Source organism: Poecile atricapillus, chromosome 6 (assembly GCF_030490865.1).
Source record: "Poecile atricapillus isolate bPoeAtr1 chromosome 6, bPoeAtr1.hap1, whole genome shotgun sequence".
Taxonomy (NCBI): Eukaryota; Metazoa; Chordata; class Aves; order Passeriformes; family Paridae; genus Poecile; species Poecile atricapillus.
The window spans coordinates 13659760-13681604 of record NC_081254.1 but is presented as its reverse complement, the minus strand read 5'-3'; the positions used below and the strand labels follow the sequence as shown (position 1 = coordinate 13681604).

The window sequence follows — 21845 nt, the reverse complement described above, 5'->3', positions numbered from 1 at the left end:
AGGCCCTTAAAAGATGCAGTAGTGACAAATCCTATGGCAGGTGGCCTTCAAGGTATGGTCTCGTGCAATGGAGATCAGTATTATCAAAAGCTGCCCTAGTAACTCTGCTTTACACTTACTGTGTTAAATACAGTTCATGCTGCCATTAAAAGCCAAAAGGTGGACCGTGTTAAAAGACCATTATGTAGAAGGGATTCTGGAGTAAGTACTGATGTCTGTATTATTAAGCAAACATGCTGGAGAAAGGTACCATTGGCTTTGAAATAATGGGTTCTTTCAGTCTCAGATGATGTAATTGGTCTGTAGTGCAAAAAGTCTGCTTTTGACAGCTACTGACTTTAAAGTTTGATGCAAGTTCTCTTCTTCATTCCAGAAGGTGGTGCAGGGCATGGAATCCACTCAGCTGGGTCAATGCAACACAGCCTGTGTTAGGCTCTTAGTACAGTTCTCATTTAAAAACCTCTATTTTTTCCAGGGGAAGTCATTCTTGCACTTTATTTCTACATTAAATATTCAGCCACTTTCCCATTGATGTTCTAGATATTGCTTGTACTCTAGTAGATTTTTATTTTACCTTGACTGAAATAGCTGTTGATTTTCTAGTGTACTGTCTTTCATGACGGACATTCAAGAAAGCAAATAGTTCTAGGACCTTAGAGTTTTACTTCATACCTCTGCTTCTGTTCACACCAGTATTTGTTTTTGGAAATCAAAGTGATTTCATTTTTCTGTAAAGACAGTAACTTCCAACACAGGGTTACAGGAACTATGGGGAAAGACAAGTCTTTTATGCTGCATATGGATGTGTTAGCAACCAGCCATAGGATTATCTATATCTACTAGTATCTTTCTTCGACAGAAGTTGTGGGCTGTGTGGGTATTCTGTGGGTTTTTTATGTGCAAATACTACTGGCTAATTTAGCCAGCAAAAAAAGGCATCTTCTGAATGGTAGTATATTTTTCCCCACGCTTATTTTTCCAGAACCCAGAGGTAAGAAGCAGACTCAGCAGATGTTGGTACATGCAGGTCCCTTGCCTGCAGCCCCATGAACAGGCTCTAGCACTCTGCCTCCACTGCCTGTGCATCCCCCTTTGAAGGAAGTCCAGTTGGAAAACTAATGCCTTTCTGTTTGTAAAATACTGCTCCCTTACACTGTCCTAAACTGGTAGGATCAAATTGCATAGCAGACTTGGTGTGTCAGCTGAAGTCAGAACAGGTCCTGTAACTGTCCTCAGAGCATGTCAAAATTGTTACCCCATTCGTGTTGCTTATTTAGAGAAACAGTTTTTTAAGTTGGCTTCAGTTGAAGCAAATAATTGTAGTTCTACATCCTCTTCAGTTGGTAATTATTTTGTAATAAGTGGTTTGTGACTAAATCTAGAGTATTGTGCAATTTGAAACTGGAGGCTGAGAAACTTGGTGTGTGGATTTTCTTTTTTTACTTCTGGGACAAAAGAGAAAACATGGTACTGCATTAGTTAATACATAACCATCATGTTTTATGCTCAGTATAGATAAGTTGATTTTAGCTTCTGACTTGCAGGATTTTTTTGCTCAAAACTCCTGTATATCCATATACAAAAACTTACCCACAAAACTATGCTACAAAAAATAGGCATTTTTGTTCTAAAGTCTTCTAGCTTGTTACCTCAACAGGCTATTTTTATATAGGTCAATATTTGGTTCTGGAAATTATGTCTGCTATTTTTCTAGACTTGTGAAATAGTAGACTAAACTTTGAACCAAGAAATTTTTTGTGATATGTACTTTCAGGTACTCTCTCCTTAGATAATTTGGTGACTGTTTAAGTAAGTTTAGAATACCTTTTCTTATAGACTTTTTTATTTAGCGGTGTCTTTTAATGTCTGCTGCATATGTCTGAAGTTCTTTCCCGGCATTTATGTTGCTTCTGATGCCCAGTCAGTGAAATGTCATATCTTCATTTGAAAAAACATCAAGAATGATTTTTTTTCATACTGTGTTTTAGGATTTATCTATATTGGAGTAACTTGACACAACAAATACCATTAACTTGAATTTAAAATGTATTTGTTTTCTATTTTATAAATAGGAATTTCCTAAACAAACTTTATTTTCTGAAAAAGTACACTTAATTAGACAAGAATATTTGTGGTAGTCTGAATCTACTGTCTTTTATTACTCTTAACACTGTGCAGGCCAAAAAAGTTCCAAATACCTGCTGATGGTTGCCAACTTTCTTGTTGCCACTCTGCATTTTTGCTCTGTGTCCTTGATTTAAGTGTCCACGCAGCTGCCTTGCTGCATGCTCAGCCTCTGTGGGCTCTGCATGAAGATATTGTCTTCTACCAGTGGTGCAAGGAAGCTGTATCCACAACAGGGAGCACTCTGGCCAAGTGTTTTCTCAACTGATACAATATTTTTAGAGTTGCAGGACAAAGTGATGATCCAAATCTACTTTGGAATTGTGATAAAGCAGAGCTGCCACAGCCACATCTTGGTTATATGCAGGCCTTGAACAATAACACTAAGAAAAAATAAATAAATAAAATTCTAGGTGTATATTACAACTACAAAGATACTTTCTGAAAACTTCAAAGTATTTTTCACAAAGCTCAGTTGACTTGCTCTGCTAATGAAGAGAAAACCAGCAAATTTTTGAGCTCTGTTTGCTGTACTTGTTTTCCTTTTCAGCAACCCATAATGAAACTTCCAGAATTCTAATATTAACAGAACAAAAATCTGACCTGAAAAAAAAAGTCTTGTTCTGCAGTTGTTCTTTGAGAAACACTTTGAAGTTGTTTTGTTTTTTTCCTTAGTGTTTACATTAGATCTAAGTGTATGAGAATCAAGAGTATCCTGTTCTCTAGGGATGAAGAGTATCCCTAGAGAGGACAAAAGATGCAGTTTTACATATTTTCACAAATTAATAGCTTTAGGATTATGAACAAGGGACCTAATTGCTGAACTGCATGTTCTAAGACTGTACTCCATTAAAAATAGATTTCTTTGAGATCAGTATTTGATAATATCGAGAAATGGAGAGTAATTCAGAGGAGATAATATTATTTACCTCTGTCTGTTCCCTTTCTCCAGAAGCCTGTGACATTGAGTCTTGAATAGAGAAGCCTTGATGAGCCTTCATGGACACACTTCACTAGCAGTGTAACTGGCTTATTTGGGTTTACATTTATCAGTGTAATTGGCTTTTTTAATCAGGAGATTAAAAGACCTTCCATTGCACAAGCATTTAAAATTAACCTTTGGAGAACAGAAGCACTAGCATGTTTTCAGAAGCTAAATAGCAATTAGCTAATTGCTAGTAAAGGTCTTGTTATTGAATATCTAGCAGTGCTGTTCGGGTCCACTTCTCCTGCTTCTGTGTTTCCAATTGGAGCTGAGCAAAGTCTAGAAACTTTCTTTTAGGTCATCATCCAAAAGGAAGACTCCCCACCCATCCCTGGCATGTAAAAATCCTTTATTCCCTTGCTGCCAGTTTCCAAATGCTTGCCATCTATAGGATAGTGTGGATGGTTTGTTGTGCAAGTAGCCCCTGTCGTGTGTGCTGCATAAGACCAGAAACTGGCCACTGTCCTGGGAACTTCAGTGGAGAATTCTAATACACACCAAGAAAATCAGGTCATACATCTTAAATTCCATAGACCAAGCACCTCCTTGGTAGTTGTAAAACAAGTAATATTCAAGGCAATAGAAGAGCAGCTTTTTGGCTTTGATAGTAACTGATCCCCAGGATTCCTATGTTTAATTTGTTTGGTGAGAAACAGAACCTTCTGCAAAGGGAGTAAAGCTTTGTGGACCAGGAATAGCAACTGTTAAATTATTTCTGCTGCTTTTTACCTCTTTGCTTGTGGAGTTCTGTTTTGGATGGCAGCCAGTGCATGCTAGTTGGAAGGTGAGATAACAGGTTTTATTAAATGAGTCAGTTCCAAGTGTTAAAAACCTGAATACACTAAGAAGTAAAGCAGATGTGGGTTCTTTTTCTGGCTGTTCTCAAATCTGGCTTCTGTGTATAGAAACTTTAGTCCCATAAAAGTATTTGAATTAGTACATTAGCAACATGAGGCTAGCTCATAGCAAGGAGAATAACTCGAGGGGTACGTACTATTTAAAAGAAGTTTGGCTCTAGTAGCATGTTGAGATTCAAAAGTTTGAAATCTCGTATTTCAACATTTGAATGTTGGCAAGGCACTGTTCAGATTTGAATTTTCATATTCAGGTCTATATGAAGTTACAGCACTGGGTTTTGCTTTTAGTTAATCTAGAAAATTTTATTCTGTACTAGAGCCTTCTGTTGCAGTCTGACATCTGAGCTTATCTTTTGATTAAAGATAAGCTATTGGCAGCTGGTATGCTTTTTTAAAACTTCACTTACGTTGTAAATGGTGTTTTTATCTGTAAATAGCTATTGGATAGCAGAGAAAATAATAAAATATAAAGTACTGAACGTTACTTTCCCCAGGAGTCCTGGTACAAAGTATTTGCTTACATGAAAATGATGTACAAGCACAGTGGTGCATCAGCTGCTCTGATAACCAAGATGCTGTTTTCAAGCTACAGTGCTGGACTGTGCAGCACAAAGGGTTGGAATGGAAAAGGGTTAAGGGGGATTTAAAATCTTTTGCTCCTTCTGGCTGTCAGCTTTGTGGACTTCCATTGTTTGAAACACCGTTTTCAGTGCTTGTAATTGACAATGATCTGGAAATAAGCATTAAAATGTGGTACATACTTATGCATCTCTGTGCTGACAGAAGCATAAATGTGAATTTCAGTCTTTTCAAGGAGAACATTGCAGAACTTTGTTCAAAGGGTAAAAGCCTCTCAGTTAAGAGGTTCAGTCATCTGACTTCCAATGTGATGGACCAGCTTGTTCTGCTACATCATGTGTCCCACAGCTTGTTCACCTACACCATGTGTCCCACAGCCCCTCTGTGGTGGTCATGCATGTTTCCCACTGGGTCTGCCAGTGCTTGTCCACAAGACAGGATGGACTACAGAGTGAGGATGGGAGGGGTGTAAGGAGCTTGCTGGAAAAGAGAGACTGCTAGGCAGAAGGAGGGAACATCAGTGAATGCACATGGGTTTGGTTTGGGGATGGAGGCTGGAGCAGAGGAATACAGAGGTAGATTTAGGGAAAGGATTCTTTCTTTGTAAATGGAATCTGGGATGTAGAGCAAGAAGTCAGGTCCAGGTGGTGTGCACAGTCCTTTGCTTCTTGTATGGAAAGGGAAGGGAACATGGAGAATACTGGCCTGTCCATAAGGGGAGACCCAAAGCTCTATCATCCATCTATCAACCCATCTTTCTGGTTCCTGAGACAGTCAAACCCAAGCTGCTCTGAGGCTGAGGGCTGTTTCTTTTACATACCTTGTCCAGTGTTGATTTTGGCTGTAGAAAAGACAACAAAAATGACAATATCAATGCTGGGTACAAAAGAGAGCCATTTGTGTTTCCAGAATGGCTTGTCTACTCTGTGCTCTGCCACCAGCTGCTTCCTGGGTAGGAGGCCTGGGAGGGATTTCAGCTGCTGAGGAGACTGGCTTGGAGAAGGGGCAGCTCAGGGCAGCCAGGTGACTGGAAAAGCAACGTGTGAGGGCTGGATGTGCATCACACTTGGGAATATGCAGCTGTTTGTTACTTTCTCTATGGTCTGGGTGGCCACTTAACTGGAATGTAATGCCAGTTCATGGTATGGCTTGTGGTTCTTTTGGATGATACTTCTTTTCCTTGCTGGTGAGAGGAGAGCAGAGATGGGATGAACATAAGGCATTTTTGATGGAGGATTTTTCCTGTCATTGTTTCTTACTGTCAGGTTTGCATAGATATGGAATTAGCAATACAGAGCTTAGTAGGGTCAAAACCAAAGATGAGCTTCAGTCCCTTCCTGTGTAGTGTAAAATTAGAGTCTGTTGGTTTAACTTCCTTCCTTGATGGTCCTTAAGTAAAAGGACCACATTCTGAAAGAGACAGTTGTTTTTTTTTTCTACCCATTAGGAGTGAAATATCTCTCAACATATAGTCCTGTTTCTGGAGGGACTAGCGTTGTTGTCCAGAAGGTCTGCCTATGTCTTAAGAAGACTATGGGTGTAGTAAAATACCACTTATTTATCAGATAGAAAGCATTAACTACTGCTCAGCAGTGAAAACAATTTAAAAGCATTCCAGCATTATCATACAGTTGTTTTGTTTAAATGGTTCATGTCAGATTTTGCAGACTTTGTCAAACAACTTACTGTCATTTGTTCTGCCCACAGAACAAATTGTGCTTTTCTTGTGCTGATTACTGGCCAGATGATCTCAGATTTTACTGTGGACTAGCTCAGAGCTAGATTCTTACTGAAGGGCTTATGAGCAGGCAATATTACATTTCAGCCATCCTTTTCCATAGCACATAGCTGAATTCCCTTTTTGTTGGGAAGACCCAACTCTTAATTCTGTCTGAAAAATTGGCATAGGACCATGAAACCTGTTGTCTGTAAGAAGCAGGGGAAGCTGGAGTTCATTTGGGATTGTTTCTCAGGTCTGACCTAAAATGGTATAGAAGGGTGATTGTGATTAATAACAGTTTGTGAAAGTTTCATATGTTTTTAGGAGAAACCCAGAAGCTTTGCCCCCCTTCTTTAGTTCTTAGGAAAATCAGTTTCTGAAATACAACTGCTGGGATCTTTGACTTTACATATTACTTGTGTGACTTATTCTTCAGGTTACTATCGTACAGAAAGAGATAAGGGGACACAGTATGAGCTGTTTTATAAGAAGATGGATGGCATGGAGTACAGGCATGTCACCTTGTTCCGACCTTTTGGACCCCTCATGAAAGTGAAGAGTGAAACAGTCGATATTTCTAGATCGATCATTAACGTTATTGTTCCTCTTGCTGGAAGAACTGAGGCATTTGCACAATTTATGCAAAACTTTAGGTAGGTGCATGAGATTATATAGTGAGCTATGTTGCTGATTTTCAGTATTTTGTTACCTTTTCAAAATTAATTCCTTTTCTGGTTGATTTGCAGCAGAGGTAATGATTCCAACATTGTGTGCAACTGCCTTGGGATGTTTGTAATTGAACCTACTGTATGGAGAAAACATTCCTTCTAAAAGGGCTTAAGAGATTCTCGAGTTGCAGCACAATGACCAAATGTCAGGGTCATTGTGAACCCGGACACAGATGATCTTGAACATAATTTTTGTATTTACATCAGTTGTAGAGTGCCTGTTCATAAAATAAGGTATTGGAATGTGACACACAGTATTGGAACCTTCTGACTTGGACAAGATGGGGAAAGAGGGGGAAGCATCTCTCCTTGTTTTCTTTGAAGCCACTTGATACCTAACCAGAATATTTCAGTCTGCTGATACCTTTTAATGCAGTAGCTTTTACATACCTGAAGTTTTCTGCTGTGTTGCAAGTAATTACTAATACCAGCTTATCTTTGTGCTTATAGGGATGTGTGTATTCATCAGGATAAGCGTGTTCATCTCACAGTGGTGTACTTTGGACAAGACGGTCTATCAGAAGTAAAAAGCATCATGGAATCTGTAGCTAGGTAAGTGTATCAATCCAACATCAGTCAGTACAAACAATATTGATTTGCATTTTAAACAGGTTTTTTAAAAAGAATGAAGAAATATACCAAATAAAGTTGATACTCCATTACAGGTTATTAGGAAATTTATTACTTATTTACTGTACACTATTTATGGTTGCCATTTTACAGCTTAGGTTGCAAAAGTTTCCTGAAGGCTACTAAAAATCAAGTTATAGCCAGAAAAGACTTTGATGTTTCTGACAGTCCAAAAAGCAACAGGCATGAGTTTTGCAGTGGATATTCAGTCATTATAAGAGATTGATTAGTGTTTAAGTTCTTTGGAACTGGGATGTACATTTTAATAGTTACTTCACTGAAGAAACAATTTTATTTAATGATGGGGAAGAGAAATGTAGTAGTCAAAGTAGGCCTGTACTTACTTTCAGCTGTAAAATAACTTAAAGCATCATCATGGCTGTCTCAGCAGTAGCATTACATCTGTGTGGATGTAAAATTCCCAAATGTGTCTTTTATGGTTTTTGCTCCAGAGCAATGGGACAGGTGTTAGCATCCTTTACCCTATAGCCAAGGGGCTCCTTCACTGCCTGAGCTCTTGCACTCTTTCCTGAGCTGGGATCCTGTTCCCCTTGAGCTCTCCTGTGATCCCTGTCTGACCACACTAGCCAGGCTCCTCTCCATGGCATAGATTAGACACAAGCTACTTTGTCTCCAGCTTGGAGCATGTGATGGAAGTTGGCCTGACAGGTACAGGCATCTTGTAGGGAGGGAGGAGAGAATTCCTGCATTTTTTGCTGTGGTCTCCCTAGCACCTGCTGTGTGCTGCACCCCTCCATTTTTGAGGCCTCTGCTGCCTGCCCTGCTGCCTGTGAGATGTCCCTCTGAGAGCTGACTCAGTGCTAGAGGCTCACTGGGTATTTATCTGGTTCTGTATCTTTTTACTGGTTCTACTATTGAATATCTTCACTCTGTTCTCTTCAAGCATTGTCTTATGAAGTGTCTCTGAAGTAGACACTTAACTTTGCTTGAAGATGTTCTCTGAGTGTGTTTCCAGTCTTCCTTGGCTGCTCCATCCCTCTTCTGCTGTGAGTACAGGCATGTGTGCCACTGTTAAACAGCGAGGAGAAGCAAAGTGCCTGGGTTATGGTGGTGCCACCACACAGATGGCCTTTGCCCCATGAGTCTGGTGATGCCAGGACTCTGGCTTCCTGTTTGCCCTCTTCTCTGAGCTGGTGAAGACAGATATTTCTCTGTTAGTCAGGACTTCTTGGTTTGTGAGGACAAATTTTAGATGCCATTGTAATTCAGGAGAGCATTTTAATTCATGTCAGTTAACAAAAGGCCTTTTAATCTGTATGAATGATTAAACACAAAGTGAAGTTCTAAAGTAAGACTGATTCTATCATTTTAAAAGGTTTGAAATTAAAACAGACAAGTGTAACAGATATATTTTTCTCATTCTGGTCATGTAACTTTTTCTTTTTAAATTTCTGGAATCAAATTCCTGTAAAATGTTAAAAAAAACTATAAATGATCCATCTGCCCCTCCCCACAGATTTATTTTGGGTTTGGCTGTGTTTTTCTTGTAGAGAAACTGACTTCCACAATTACACGCTTGTCTCTCTGAATGAGGAATTTAACCGAGGCCGAGGACTTGACATGGGTGCCAGAGCCTGGGAAAAGGGCGAGGTCCTGATGTTCTTCTGTGATGTTGATGTTTATTTCACAGCCGAATTCCTCAACAGCTGTCGCTTAAATGCTGAGCCCGGTATGTTCCCTTATTGTTGCTGGAGGGGAGCCTTGTCACCTTGTGCTTGACTCCAGCTGACCTGTGCTGAGCACACAGAAAACAAAGAAAACTCAACTAGAACTGTGGTGCTTATTCAGTACCACACACCCTGGGAAATGAATCACACTCTGCACAAAAGGCAATCAGACTGAGAAATAACTTCTGCCTTAGTGTAGCTTGTTTTAAGAACGCATTGTCTTTTTTGTACAATTTTCATGTTTTCTTAAGATTTAGTTACCTGAAAGAAAGCTGGACAGTTTTGTAATTGTTGCTTTAACAATTGCACTGCATGTAAATCTGTATAACAAAACTCAGTGTAACTTCCACTTCCATCAGTGGAAGATGATTTTTGTAATGCTGAAATCTGTAACAAGTTATGTTTATCTCTTCTCACACATGTACGCCAAGACATGTCACATATGAATGGTTTTCAGTAGAGCTGCAATGTGCTCCTTATGGAGACTGAACGAATGTTCCACTGTTCCATCCCAAGCTCTGAAATATTCTGATTGTTTTTCTTAACTTTGTATGATGCTTGCTTGTTCTCCAAGCTTCTGCCAAGAAGGGCAAAACTTTTAGAGTTAACAAGCATGCTGCTGAAGGCTTCCTCCTGTCAATCTGTGTTTGGGTTCTTTTTTTAATGATTACTCTTGTTTCAAATTCATTGCAGTCAGAAACCATTTTCTCCAAATGTCAATTTGGAATCAATAGATATTTTTTCTTCACCGAACAAACATGCAAGAAAATTCTTCAGAAGCCAGATATTTGGGTTCTGTTCCTTGCTTTGTCTTTCATTTCTGTCTGTCTCTGTACTTCGTGGAACAAGTTGTATAAATAATTGGAAAAATTTTGGAGAGGATTATTTTGTGAGCTTTAGCAGGGAAGAGAGTTCAAGAGACTGCTTGAAATTCATACTGTCAGTTTGTCACCTTTGCTTGAAATGAGATCTGAGAATGCTTCTCAGTCCTTCAGAGTTGATGCCCAAGTCAGGATAGTGAATATTCTTGTGGATCGTTGTCAATGCCTTTGCAGCATTGGCAGTGCAAGACATACATGGGAAAAAAATTTACCTGGCTTCTGTAATAGACAGAGGACTGGTGTTTTCAGGATTCTCATGATGCTTGATGCCCTTGCAGGATATCCTGGATGTACCTGCTTCTACACATTTGTGGAAAGACACAAATTCATAAAACTCAACAATGCAAGGTGTTACTTGGATTTGGTTTCTTTTTAGTTTTACTGCATATCATTATTGCAGGAATTTTTCAGTCACCTAGAATGATACTGAGATATCTAATATTTTATATAAACATGCACAACTATAGATAAATGTAAATCAAGTGTAATATGTATAATATTGTACTTTTTTTTTTTTAATCCTATGGGCTCTGTCCTACTAGATATTACAGGCTTCCTAGGTGGGAAATCTTAGCAGCTAGAACTTGTTTTTATTTATTTCCACTAGATGCCTAATAGGTAATGTTTTACATTAGAAAGAGTGTTTCTGGTTTCCTTTTGCCTTCAGAAAGCATGCCCACAGTGAGTAACAATTACCTTTTGACTTCCAGGGAAAAAGGTTTTCTATCCTGTGGTATTCAGCCTTTACAATCCTGCTATTGTCTATGCCAACCAAGATATACCACCTCCTGTGGAGCAGCAATTGGTAAGCAGCTTGATTTATTCTGGATAGAATTAGGTGTGCTTTGTAGTAAAACAAAGCTAAGTGTAACTTAATAGTCTGTTTGGGATAGCTAACAGCCTTTGGCACTGCATATCTAAACAGTTTTCTCCATTATGGGCAAAGCACTTGGAAAAAAAACCTTGGCAAACAGTACAAAATTCATTCTTAGATAAACTTGGAGTTCCATCTAGTTTAAAACAAGTAATTGCTATTAACCAAATAAAGTTGGTAGTTCTGATCTGCTGCTTATTCTGGCTTCACAAGCCAGTATTTTAGGAGGATGGTGGCATTGCATGGCAGCAACTTTCATCTTATGTTCCAGCAAACAAAGCATTGGTGAAAGGCAAAAACCTCTGAATGATGTGTCCAGTCTGACTCTCTTTCAAGACACTGCATAGATGAAATTGGGTTATGCAACTGACACTTCTGGGATAGACAGGTTTGGAGGAGGAAAGAAGAGAGTAGTGTGAAGAAGAGCTGTACTTGAAAGGAAAACATAATGGCCTTCATCCCCTATGTTGTTTGCAAGGATCCTACTGAAAGCTGGAGGGATGGTTTTGCATATAGTCTTGGATAATCACAGCTGAGAGAGGAGCGAGTTCCTGCCTGACAGCTCTTCCTTCCACTCTCTTAAACTTAACAGTATTATGCTTGCTGACTTCAATCACAAAACGTACTTTTCATGTCATGTCAGATCAAGAGACAAATGTGGCCTTTGAAAATGGGTAGGAAATGGAGTTTTGGGAACAGATGATTTAGCAGTGGACTAATTTACTGCTTGGTCAGGGAAGATACATAGGAAATAGAGGTGGTGCAGCAGAAACTGCTGTGAAAACTGCAATGAGGGTGAGCAGAATTGGAAGGCAGAGGGTGAAATGAACAGCAGCCCACATGCATGAAAAAATGATTGGAAGAGCTTAACTTTGTGCAAAACCAAGTGCAGTGTACTCCTTGGTTGTATTTTACATTTCAAAATGATACTGGTTTAAAATTGCAGGTACACAAGAAGGATTCTGGCTTCTGGCGGGATTTTGGCTTTGGGATGACTTGTCAATATCGGACAGACTTTCTGACTGTTGGTAAGATGAAACTAAAGAAAAAAATTGTGTTTAAAAAGTGATTCTCTGGTCTGAACTAATGACAGGAAAGTAATACATTTATTTCTTGTATTATTTCCCCAAGCGCAGCAGTCAGGCTCTCTTGACAAGTTTGACCAATGAAATAAATGAGCTTTTCTGGATTTTGATATCCCATCTGTTGAGTGTTTTGAAAGACACAGTAGTTTCAGTAGAAACATTTCGTTCTAGAACTTTTTTAAATACTGCTTTTTCTTTTTTTTTTTTGGCTTCATGTCTGTCTGAAGCAAATGAATCAAGTTTAAGAAACATGTCACTCAAATAAGCCACTCACATAGACAAGAAGCATTCAAATCCTTTCTTTTAAATATCCTTGAGAAGTTGAATGCAGTTGTTGGAGTCTTTAGCAATGTGCTTTGCCCCCCCTTGTGGCACGTTCTTAAAACTGAGAGCAGCTTGGTGTGCTTAAATGTGGAAGATGGTGGTGAGGATAGTCTGCCAGAAGATGTAAATCTGCCAGCACATGTAACAACACAGCCCTGTGTGCTGATGTCCAATGGCCTGAGAGCAGGCTGATTGCTACTAGCAGTCATATTGCCATCTGTATGGTACGTGCTGAATGAAGACTTCATCATTTTGGAGGTTTGAAATTGTACAGGAGCCTGGGTTGCTCTTCACTGTGGTCCTGGAAAAACAAGAGAACTTAAAATGGTGAACCATGTTCCTTTCCTTAATCCAGCCTTTTGAATTGTGACCTATGGAGTAATTGCTGGCATTGTTAGAGAGGATTTCTCATGCGGTGCATGACTGCTTCATTTTCCAGCTGCTAAAATCCATTATGCTTCCTAAAAATAATCCAAAAGCATAGCCACTGAGGTTTGCCTACAGTTTTCTGCAGCTGTCACATGAGCTGTCATGCATAATGCAATTTGGAGACACTGCTCTAAGAGACTTTCTGAAGTCAGCAGATCTGTGTCGGGGACAGTTTCCACCACAAAGGATGTGGTATCCTCGAAGCTCCTGTCCCACAAATTGGCATGCTATGGCATGGGAAACTCAGATAATGGCAGCAGAATATCTGGAATGTCATGCCACATCTGGTAACACGTTAGGCACAAAGCGTCGCTCTTCTTGCCCGTGCATGCAAATAACGATTTCTGATGCTGTTTTTGTAGGGGGTTTTGACTTGGAAGTGAAAGGCTGGGGCGGCGAGGACGTTCACCTGTACAGGAAGTACTTGCACGGCGAGCTGATGGTGATCAGGACGCCGGTGCCTGGGCTGTTCCACCTGTGGCACGAGAAGCACTGTGCGGACGAGCTGACCCCGGAGCAGTACCGCATGTGCATCCAGTCCAAAGCCATGAACGAGGCGTCGCACTCGCACCTGGGCATGCTGGTGTTCAGGGACGAGATCGAGGCGCACCTCCGCAAGCAGGCCTACAGGACTAACAGCGAGGCCGTGGGGTGAAGGGCTCCCCGGGGCCCTCGGTGACTTCAAATTCACAGTGAACCAGCATCATTTTACAGCCTTAATTCAGCTTACAAATGCAGTGCCTCTCTTTTTCAGTGAAGAAGAGTTTAGAGGGTTTTTCGTTCTCGTATTTGTTTTCTGAGTAATCCTTTGACTGATATGCTCTTACCTACATATCTTGTGAGTTCAAGCACCTCAGCTAAGTTGGACAGCATATGTAGTTGAAGGAAAGTGTCTTCAGTATCAACTGGAAAAATCTGTGGAATGTACAATTCAACACTTTTCCATGTGGTACATTTCTGTTCTTACATTTGCATTCTTTTGAGAATTAAATGAAATAATCTTTTGTGTCCTGAGTATTTTCAGTCTGTATGGCTCACTGCACTGTGACTTTAGAAGGATACTATGCTTAGACTCCATTGTAGAAGCAAGAGAAAGGTGTGGAAAAGTAATCTCACCGTGAAAGGTATATGGACATGCTGACCAGTACAGCAGCTGTGCAGGGGGCTGATTCCACAGTAAGGGCTTGGTGCCACATTCGCTGTATCAACAGACATTGACGTGGTTGAATAGAAATAATTTGGGGGTGTGGGAACGAAAATCCTTTTAAGTGGAATTTTCGAGCATATAATGGAAGTTCACACTGCAAAGGATACTTCTTATTTCAGAGATGGATCAGACAAGTTGGGAACATTCCAGCTGGGTGTTTCTGTGCCTGCTCCTTTCCCACAGTAGATGCCACATCCCTTCTATAAGCTGAGCTGTGCTATCAAACTTGTTTGCTTAAATATTTTTGGCCCCACTCCTTCTTATTCCAAGGCCCTGCCTATGTATCTCATCCTTTAAGTTGAGGGACCATCTTCTCATTCCCATATGAATTTATTAGAGGCCTGTTTGCTATTATGCCAATATTTTCCTTGTGCATTCTTTCTCTTTTGGGCATTTTCCTGACATGTTTTTGTAAGGTGTCATGTATTCTCAGTTGTTTCAGTGACTGAAAAAGCAAGTGCTATTGCAGTCCTTCTTTATACAATGCTCTTCATTCCACTGATCATCCTAGTAGCCTTATTTTTCACTTTTCAGTTGGAAGATGTTTTAAAGTGTTTGGTTTTTTTTCCTCTGGGTTTTTTTTTTTTTGCTTGTTGGGTTTTTTTGAGCATGTTTAAGCAGAATTACGCTGTGGTCTCATTAGTGCCTTGTACAATGGCACTACTATTTTGGTACTTCCCTTTTGGTTGTTTTGAGATGCATAAACAGTTCAAATGCAGGCAGGTCATTTTTCTCCATGTTGTCTTATATGATACCATATGGCATGCCTCATTTTTTTAACACATTTGTTTATAGAATGAATGCAGAGAATGCCAATTCAGTGGTTAAACCATTTGCATGGTTTCTGCTGAGTTTAGCTATTAGTTGAAATACTTTCTCAAACCAGGTAATTAAGATCTGTTTATGGATTTATTTTGCTCAAGAATTCTGAAGGCAACTAAAAATTCAAGTGATTGATTTCTGAATAGCAGATATGCTGTGCGAATAGTTCTGGGCACTGATCCTTTTTTATATGTATATAAAATTTGCCTTTATGTAACTTATTGTGGAGAACAGTGTACTGTATTGTATTTAGAGTGAAGAGAATGCATTGCAGGACTTCTTGCAATTGGTATTCTCAATATAATAAATGGAATTTCTGCATTTTAGAAACTGTTCTAAGCTGTTTCTTTGAAATATATTTTTACAACAATATTGTACAGAGCTTAACACTGAATTCAAATAGTATTTGCAGTGAGAAGTTCAACCAGCTCAATTTTACATCTCAGGTATCTACACAGACCAGATATGAGAGTTTGTTCCTCAGACAACTTAAACTTAGGCCAGATATTACCTTACTTGGATGCTGACAAAAATTGTAAGGTACTGGTGAGGACAAGATTAAATACATAGGTGTTACAACTTGGGGTGAAGATACAAGGGGGGCACTCTCCTGAGACTCCAGCCTTAAACTTCAGGACAGCTGCTGCTGTCCTGGCTGCACAAGAATAACCATCCAGAAATTCCTCTCACCTGACACACCCTGGAACAGACACGGAGACAGGGCACAGGTGTCCAGCCTTGCTGCACCTCAGCTCTCAGGCGCTGCCTCAGGAGGATCCAGTTGTCCCAGTTCTCATGTTTTGGAAACATGGCAGAGTGCTGATAGCCAGGTGTCTTAGGTTCTGCTGTTTCCACTGCGTGGTTGTGCTTATCAGCCGCAGCGAGGGAGATCGGTGTCAGCTGTCCCCGTCTGGGTGATGAAAACCAGAGCATGGTGTTGATGGGGGAGGGCTGGAGATGAATGTAGTCACCAGGAGCCCCTTTGGAAACTTCCTTCCATTCATTGTCCCAAAAAGTGGAAGCAAATGCATTGGAATTGAAGTCAGAGCACAGAAATGTTTAATGTGTGTGTTGGGCAGTGTGCACAAGTATTCTGAATGGCTCATGATTTGAGGATTTCTGTACCTACAGGAGCCCTTGCAGGCCTGGGGTTGGTTTCCCTTGTCTTAGTTCAGCTCCCTGCAATAGGCAGCTGTGTGAGATGTTGCTGTGGCACTCAGCAGCTCTGTGCACGCAGTGTTTGAGTGCACACCATTGCTTTTGCTCTGTAGTGGAACTAGAACAGAAATAGTGGGATATGCCTTTTTTAAAAACCAAGTGATTTCAGTTACCTGAGGGTGTTCAGCTTCTGCCTGCCTTTGGGCACAGCCAAACTGTGCTACAAGCACATGTTTGTGAGCAGCAGTGTTGCTGTTTTCAGGTGCTGCTGTCAGCTGCAGGGCAGGCATGCTCTTTCCCAGTCAGATGGGTAACTCCTCCTTGGATGTGTTTCCTAACTTCACCCAAGATAGGGAGCAAGTTAGTTGTGCTTCAAATATGAACTTGTTTGGGAGCAAGACCTGCTCTTGGCTTTCCCAAGGTGTGTTCTGCCTGCAGAGGAAAAATAAACCCCACGTTGGTGGGGGGTGTTATTTAGCCTGGGGTGCTGCTGGGGCACTGCAAAGGAGAGTGACAGTATCAGGCTTCAGAGTCACAATCTGTGTGCCCAGGGTCGCTGCTCGGGTTACATGGCCAAGTGCTGGGCCTTGTCCTCCTGTTTTGACAGATGGTGTTTACATAACACATTTTTTTTTGAGCTGTGGTCCGAGTGTTTTCCTGGAAGAGTCACTGTGTTTTAGTTCTAGAGAAGTAAATATAGTAACACTTATTTAAATAGGAGCATGCTCCACTGAATCATGAAGTAATTTTTTATTCTGTTGTGTGCTCTTCACATAAATTGTAACCTTTTCCAAGGAATTTGCCATCTGTAGTCTTCCCTAGACAGAAGTGCTGTTCATTAAAGGAAGTCGAGATTAGCTCAGAGTGCACTTTTACTTGAGACCCTTGCAGGGAAGAATGTGGGTTGTGCTTTTGAGTTTGTTTAAAAATACATCATTCAATGAGACCAGTAGATACTGGTTTGGAGAATCAGCAAATACACATGGAAAAGTGGAAAAAGCTTAAGGAAATAATTCTGGGTCTCCTGCATCCAGAAAAATTACTGAGGGTTTTAACTTTACAAAAGCCTTTGGACTTGGAGATGCACACACCCATGAAAAATCAAAACTTATTTTTAAACTGTGTTCAAGAAGGGAATTGCATCAGGAGAGAAAGAGAAGTAGTAGGTGAGCCCTAACCACTTGTAATCTGAGTGCAGACATTTAAATGGCTTTAGTTCATACAAAATATAAACTTAGAACAAATTTTTTGCCTTGTCAGATCCATAAATGAAAGGAGTAAAACTTCAAATAACCTTTAAAATGGTATTTCATCATAAATTAGTAACTTACTGATGCATCAGTGTAATGATAAAAGCTTTCTGTGTATTAAAGGTGGTTGTAGCTTTCATTTGCCTGAGGTGTTCTTGCTGTGTGTGACTCCCAAATACATCTTAAGGAGATAAATCATTCCAATTTACTCAGCTGCGAAAGAAAATGAGAATAGTGAGCTTAAGCAATGTTTAGTTCATGCCCCAACGATGCTCACCTTTTCCTTGTTAGGCCTGATTGCAAACTAAAGGACTCCACCTGTTTTGACTGGAAAAGCTTCATGGGAAAGGAGACTTTGATGAAATAGGTTTTTTACGTTTCTGTGGTTTCCTTTGTGGTATAACACATACTATAGCATCATTTTTCTGGAAGGCTGGCCCTGAGCAGTGCATTTGGGCTGTGTAGGGACACAGCTGGGAGCTGCAAGCCCCCACACACCCCAGAGCCCCTCTGCCACTGCCTTCCCATGGCCCAGGCTCCTGCTGGTGCCAGTGTCAGCATCAGCATCACCTTCAGGCCCTGGGGAGCAAAGGGCTTTAGAGTTTTCTTTTGTAGGTAGAATACTTTGCATTTGTACTTGGCTTCCTGCTGAAAGAGGATATTTACTCATTCCTCATTCATTTGTGGGAGTTGTTTGTTTTGGGGTTGCTATGTCAATTGCTTTGCATGTTTAAACCTCGGTGGGAGCAGGTGCTCTTTGCCAGCACCGGTGCATTCTCAGGCTTTGAGTAGAGGTGCTGCTTTTACAAAAGGCTCTATCTGTGGACTGAAATGGAATTTAATGCAGAGGCTGTGGAACAGCCTTCCCAGATGTGGTGTCTGACCTGGCTCCTGCTGAAGGCAGTGGCAAACGTGCCCAGGCAGCAAAGTCGCAGCTGTGAACCAGGGAGCTTCTCCTGTGAGAAGCAGGAGGAAAACAATATTCCTCACAATATTCATCACAATAGGTGTGATGGATGTGGAGGAGGCAGCAGGTGCAGCTGAGCAGAGCTGTGGAAATGTGAGCTAACAGGCACAGCACGGCTTTGGGCCTGTGAGAGCCTCAGCTCTTTGCACATTTCCTGCAGCCTTATGCAAGCTTAAGTGGCTTCTTGCTGATTTCATTACAATCCATGGGGAAAATGATCGTGTTAAAGGGATAGTCTGAAGCAAAAATAAAACCCTTTGAGATTGCTTGGAGTTTGGAACACTTTGGAGAGCAGCTCTGAGGTGGCTTTTGCTACTCTCAGGTTGCAAGTCACAGCTTTCCTGGGCCACGCAGCTCCTGGGGAGCAGCTGGGATGCTGTTCTGGCCTGTGAATGCATCCACAGAGCAGATGGTGGTGGTGCGGGGGTGTTTGTGTGCTCTTAAAATCCTTGTCAAAGTGATTTTTTCTGGCTGCTGGATTATTGTGAAATTCTTTTTGGAGTACTTGGATACCCTGAAATTTTGAAGTAGTAAAGTGAAGTAAGAGGTGTATAGAAAAACAAAATGGATGTGTTTGCATCTGTCAAATTATTCATTGCTTGTTTGAATTTTATGTTTTTGAAATGTGTTAGAAGTGGGGGCTTTTCTTCCAAACTGAGATCAGGTGTTCAACAGTGAGCTATTATGTCCCCAGACAAGAATAATTCACTGTTTCATTAAATTCTGGTATTGCCCTAAACATCCAAGACTTCAGTCAACTCCATCAGTTAAAACTGTGTTTGCTGAGTCCCCCGGTGCTCTGTTGCTGTTACTGAGGACCTGTCGTACTTTGTTCTTTGATTAAATAGATATTTGTGAGGTGGAGTATTGTTAGCAGTATCTTCTTTGAACTGAATGTAAAAAAATGGATGTGGTGTAAATATTTTAAAGGAAACTTTCAGTGTTGACACTGATGGATAGCAAGATGATAGATTTAATTTAATATGCCTCAGAATCAGAATAGGCCATAGTGTGCTCATGTGACAGGGATTAAAAAGGTGTTAAGTAGTTTTCTCTGTAATGAGATTCTGTTGGAACTCATTTGACTTCTGCCCCCAAACAGAATTACATTACTTTTAAGATTGCTGCTTAATCCAAAGCAGCTAGATAAGATTAGGAATATTAGAAACAAATTTCCACTAAATTTCAAGTTTCTTCTTTTCTGTCCTGGATTAGGTGAGGATGTTTGAAGCTGGTCTTTTGGTTTGTGTTCACTTTGAGTTTTCTTTCCTGTAAGATGGTCTCCAAGCCTAATGCTGAAGTAGGTTTGCAAACAGGACTCCTCTGTGTGGCCACAGCCCTGGGTTTTGGCTTTTTTGTTTGTTTGTATGTGTTTAGTTTTGGTGTGTTTGGGAGGTTCAGTTTCCTGGTAGGTGCTACTAATAGTTTCAAGTAAGTGTGCACTGCTGTTGCCAAACACTGTTTCTGACAGGACTTCTTTATGTAAAAGCTTTTTATTATTGGCTGTCAGGAGCCTCAGGAACCAGTACTGTGAAGTATGCATCCTAACAGATCAGAAACAGAGTATTTATTGGCTGCTGCATTTCCTGGTGGTTTGAATTTCTTCCTCATTACACATCTTAAGGAGAGGGCAGAATGTGCCTCAGACTGTCCAGCACTCCCTGCTTGACATAGAACTTGATTGCTTTTTAGTATTTCTTTACAGAAATAAACCAATATTCCTAAGTTATCTTACAGCAATCAACTGCATCCATTTTCTGTGCAAAAGCTGAATGTGCTGTCTGGAAGCCATAAAAACATTGATGTCAAAAATTGCTTATAACATCGGGAGCACTAGAAATGCTTCAATTATTTACTTTATTTCCATGTTAGGGAGATGGTTATAATTTATGTTGTACCTCCACGTTACTGCAGAACTATACCCCCAAGTGTGGTTTCTCTCTCTTCCAAAGGCCAAGGTCCACCTTGGGAAGCAGTGAAGGACAGCAAACCTCTGCTCTGTCAGGGAACCTCTGTCAGAGGCCATTGGAACCTGCTGGGACCTCAAAACATTCCCAATTATGGGAATATGCCAGGGACAAGCATGAAAGAAGATATTGCTGATATTTCCATGCTTAGCGGTCCGGAAACTTCCTTGATAACATGCATTAACAGTTGCAGACTAATTCTTTCTGCAATTTGATTTTTAAAATTGTTTGAGTGTCTTGCTGTCCACCCAGCCCTGTTCAATTGCTGCAGAGAACAAGGTCAAAATTGTGCTTCCACACAAACTGCTTATAGGCTGTTCTGGTTAGCTGGGAAACTGGGGCTGCCCTGATAAAATTGCATCCATTGAAGGCTGAAGAGAGAAGATCTGTCAGCAGACCCTCAGAAGAATTTCTGATTTCTCCCCTAAAGATGTACTGGTATCAGTTGCCAGCTAACTGCTCAGCTGAATTTTGCCCTGTGAGTCATCTGCTAAAAGAAAGCTGTTTCTTGGGAATTATTAACTTGATAAATCAAATTGCTGCTAACGTAACTAAGGATCCCTTACTGGCATTGAGCTACTGCTTGTCACACTGTTGTGCTCTAATGGCAGTGAAGTGCCTGGAAAGCAATTTTATTGTTTACTCTTATGCCTGTGTAAATAGCTAATTTATCCTAATGACTGGATGGGACATAATTGGAAGTGAGTTTTCAAGGATGCAATATTCATATTAATTATGAGTGTGAACTGGCCATCAGGAAGACTCTTATCTGCTCCATCCTCTTAATGCTGGTAAACATCATTATCTTTTCTAATGAGCTGTGGTGACTGAGTGTAGCACTGTTCAGCTCTGCAAGTGTGATGGGGGTGTCTGGTTACCAAAACCATTTCCTTAGAGAGTTTCCAACAGATCAGAAATGTTTATGGGGACTTCCAGAGCTCCTGCACTTCCAAGATGTAATTTAGTTGGTTTTTTCCCCCCAAGGCTTACATCCCTGAGAAGGGAGTGGCACTGGGGCAGGACAGCTGGATTTTGCTCACAGCTCTGTGCTTGTCTGTTGTCTGTGTGACCCTGGAGAAGTGGCTTTGCTTCTGTACAGCAGGGCACAAAAAAGGGGAGTGGTTGCAAGCCAAGGTGCTGACAGGGGTGTTAAAATGCCAACAGAACCTTGCCACAGGAAACCAGCAGTCTGCTGCAGCCAGCAAACGTTCCTGTGCTCTGCTGCTCAAAGAATAAGCACAGGGGGAAGAAAAGAAAGTCAAATCTCAGGACACAAAATGCTTTTACACAGTGGAACTGTTGAACATTTCCATTGAGAGAAAAATATTCTGTAGCACAGACCCTATCAAATCCATAAAATACTACTGCAGAAAGAACATTAGAAGTGGCAGCATACTGTTAGCTTATTGTTGCTCTTGCCTTTGTTGAAAGAAATTTAAATATTTCATTCTATAGCTTTTCAAGTCAGAAAGTTGGTTCATCATGACCATGTTGCCTTCCAGACCTCATTCAGCTCCTGGGCTGTGGTTTGATACGTTTGCAAGTGAAAAATAACTATGGAAAAAGTTAA

General features: G+C 40.7%; 1 protein-coding gene across 2 annotated transcripts in view; it reads left to right on the top strand.

The window, feature by feature from the left end:
• CSGALNACT2 (chondroitin sulfate N-acetylgalactosaminyltransferase 2) overlaps positions 1-15247 on the top strand; it is a 32958-nt gene extending 17711 nt beyond the window's left edge. For both annotated transcript variants that reach the window (XM_058841833.1, XM_058841835.1), the window contains 6 exons: positions 6702-6918; positions 7444-7545; positions 9135-9313; positions 10903-10997; positions 12013-12094; positions 13267-15247. In XM_058841833.1, coding sequence (XP_058697816.1) covers positions 6702-6918; positions 7444-7545; positions 9135-9313; positions 10903-10997; positions 12013-12094; positions 13267-13559 — 968 coding nt within the window. In that variant the 3' untranslated portion in view covers positions 13560-15247. The remainder of the gene's footprint in view (positions 1-6701; positions 6919-7443; positions 7546-9134; positions 9314-10902; positions 10998-12012; positions 12095-13266) is intronic.
• Positions 15248-21845: the final 6598 nt, after the last annotated feature.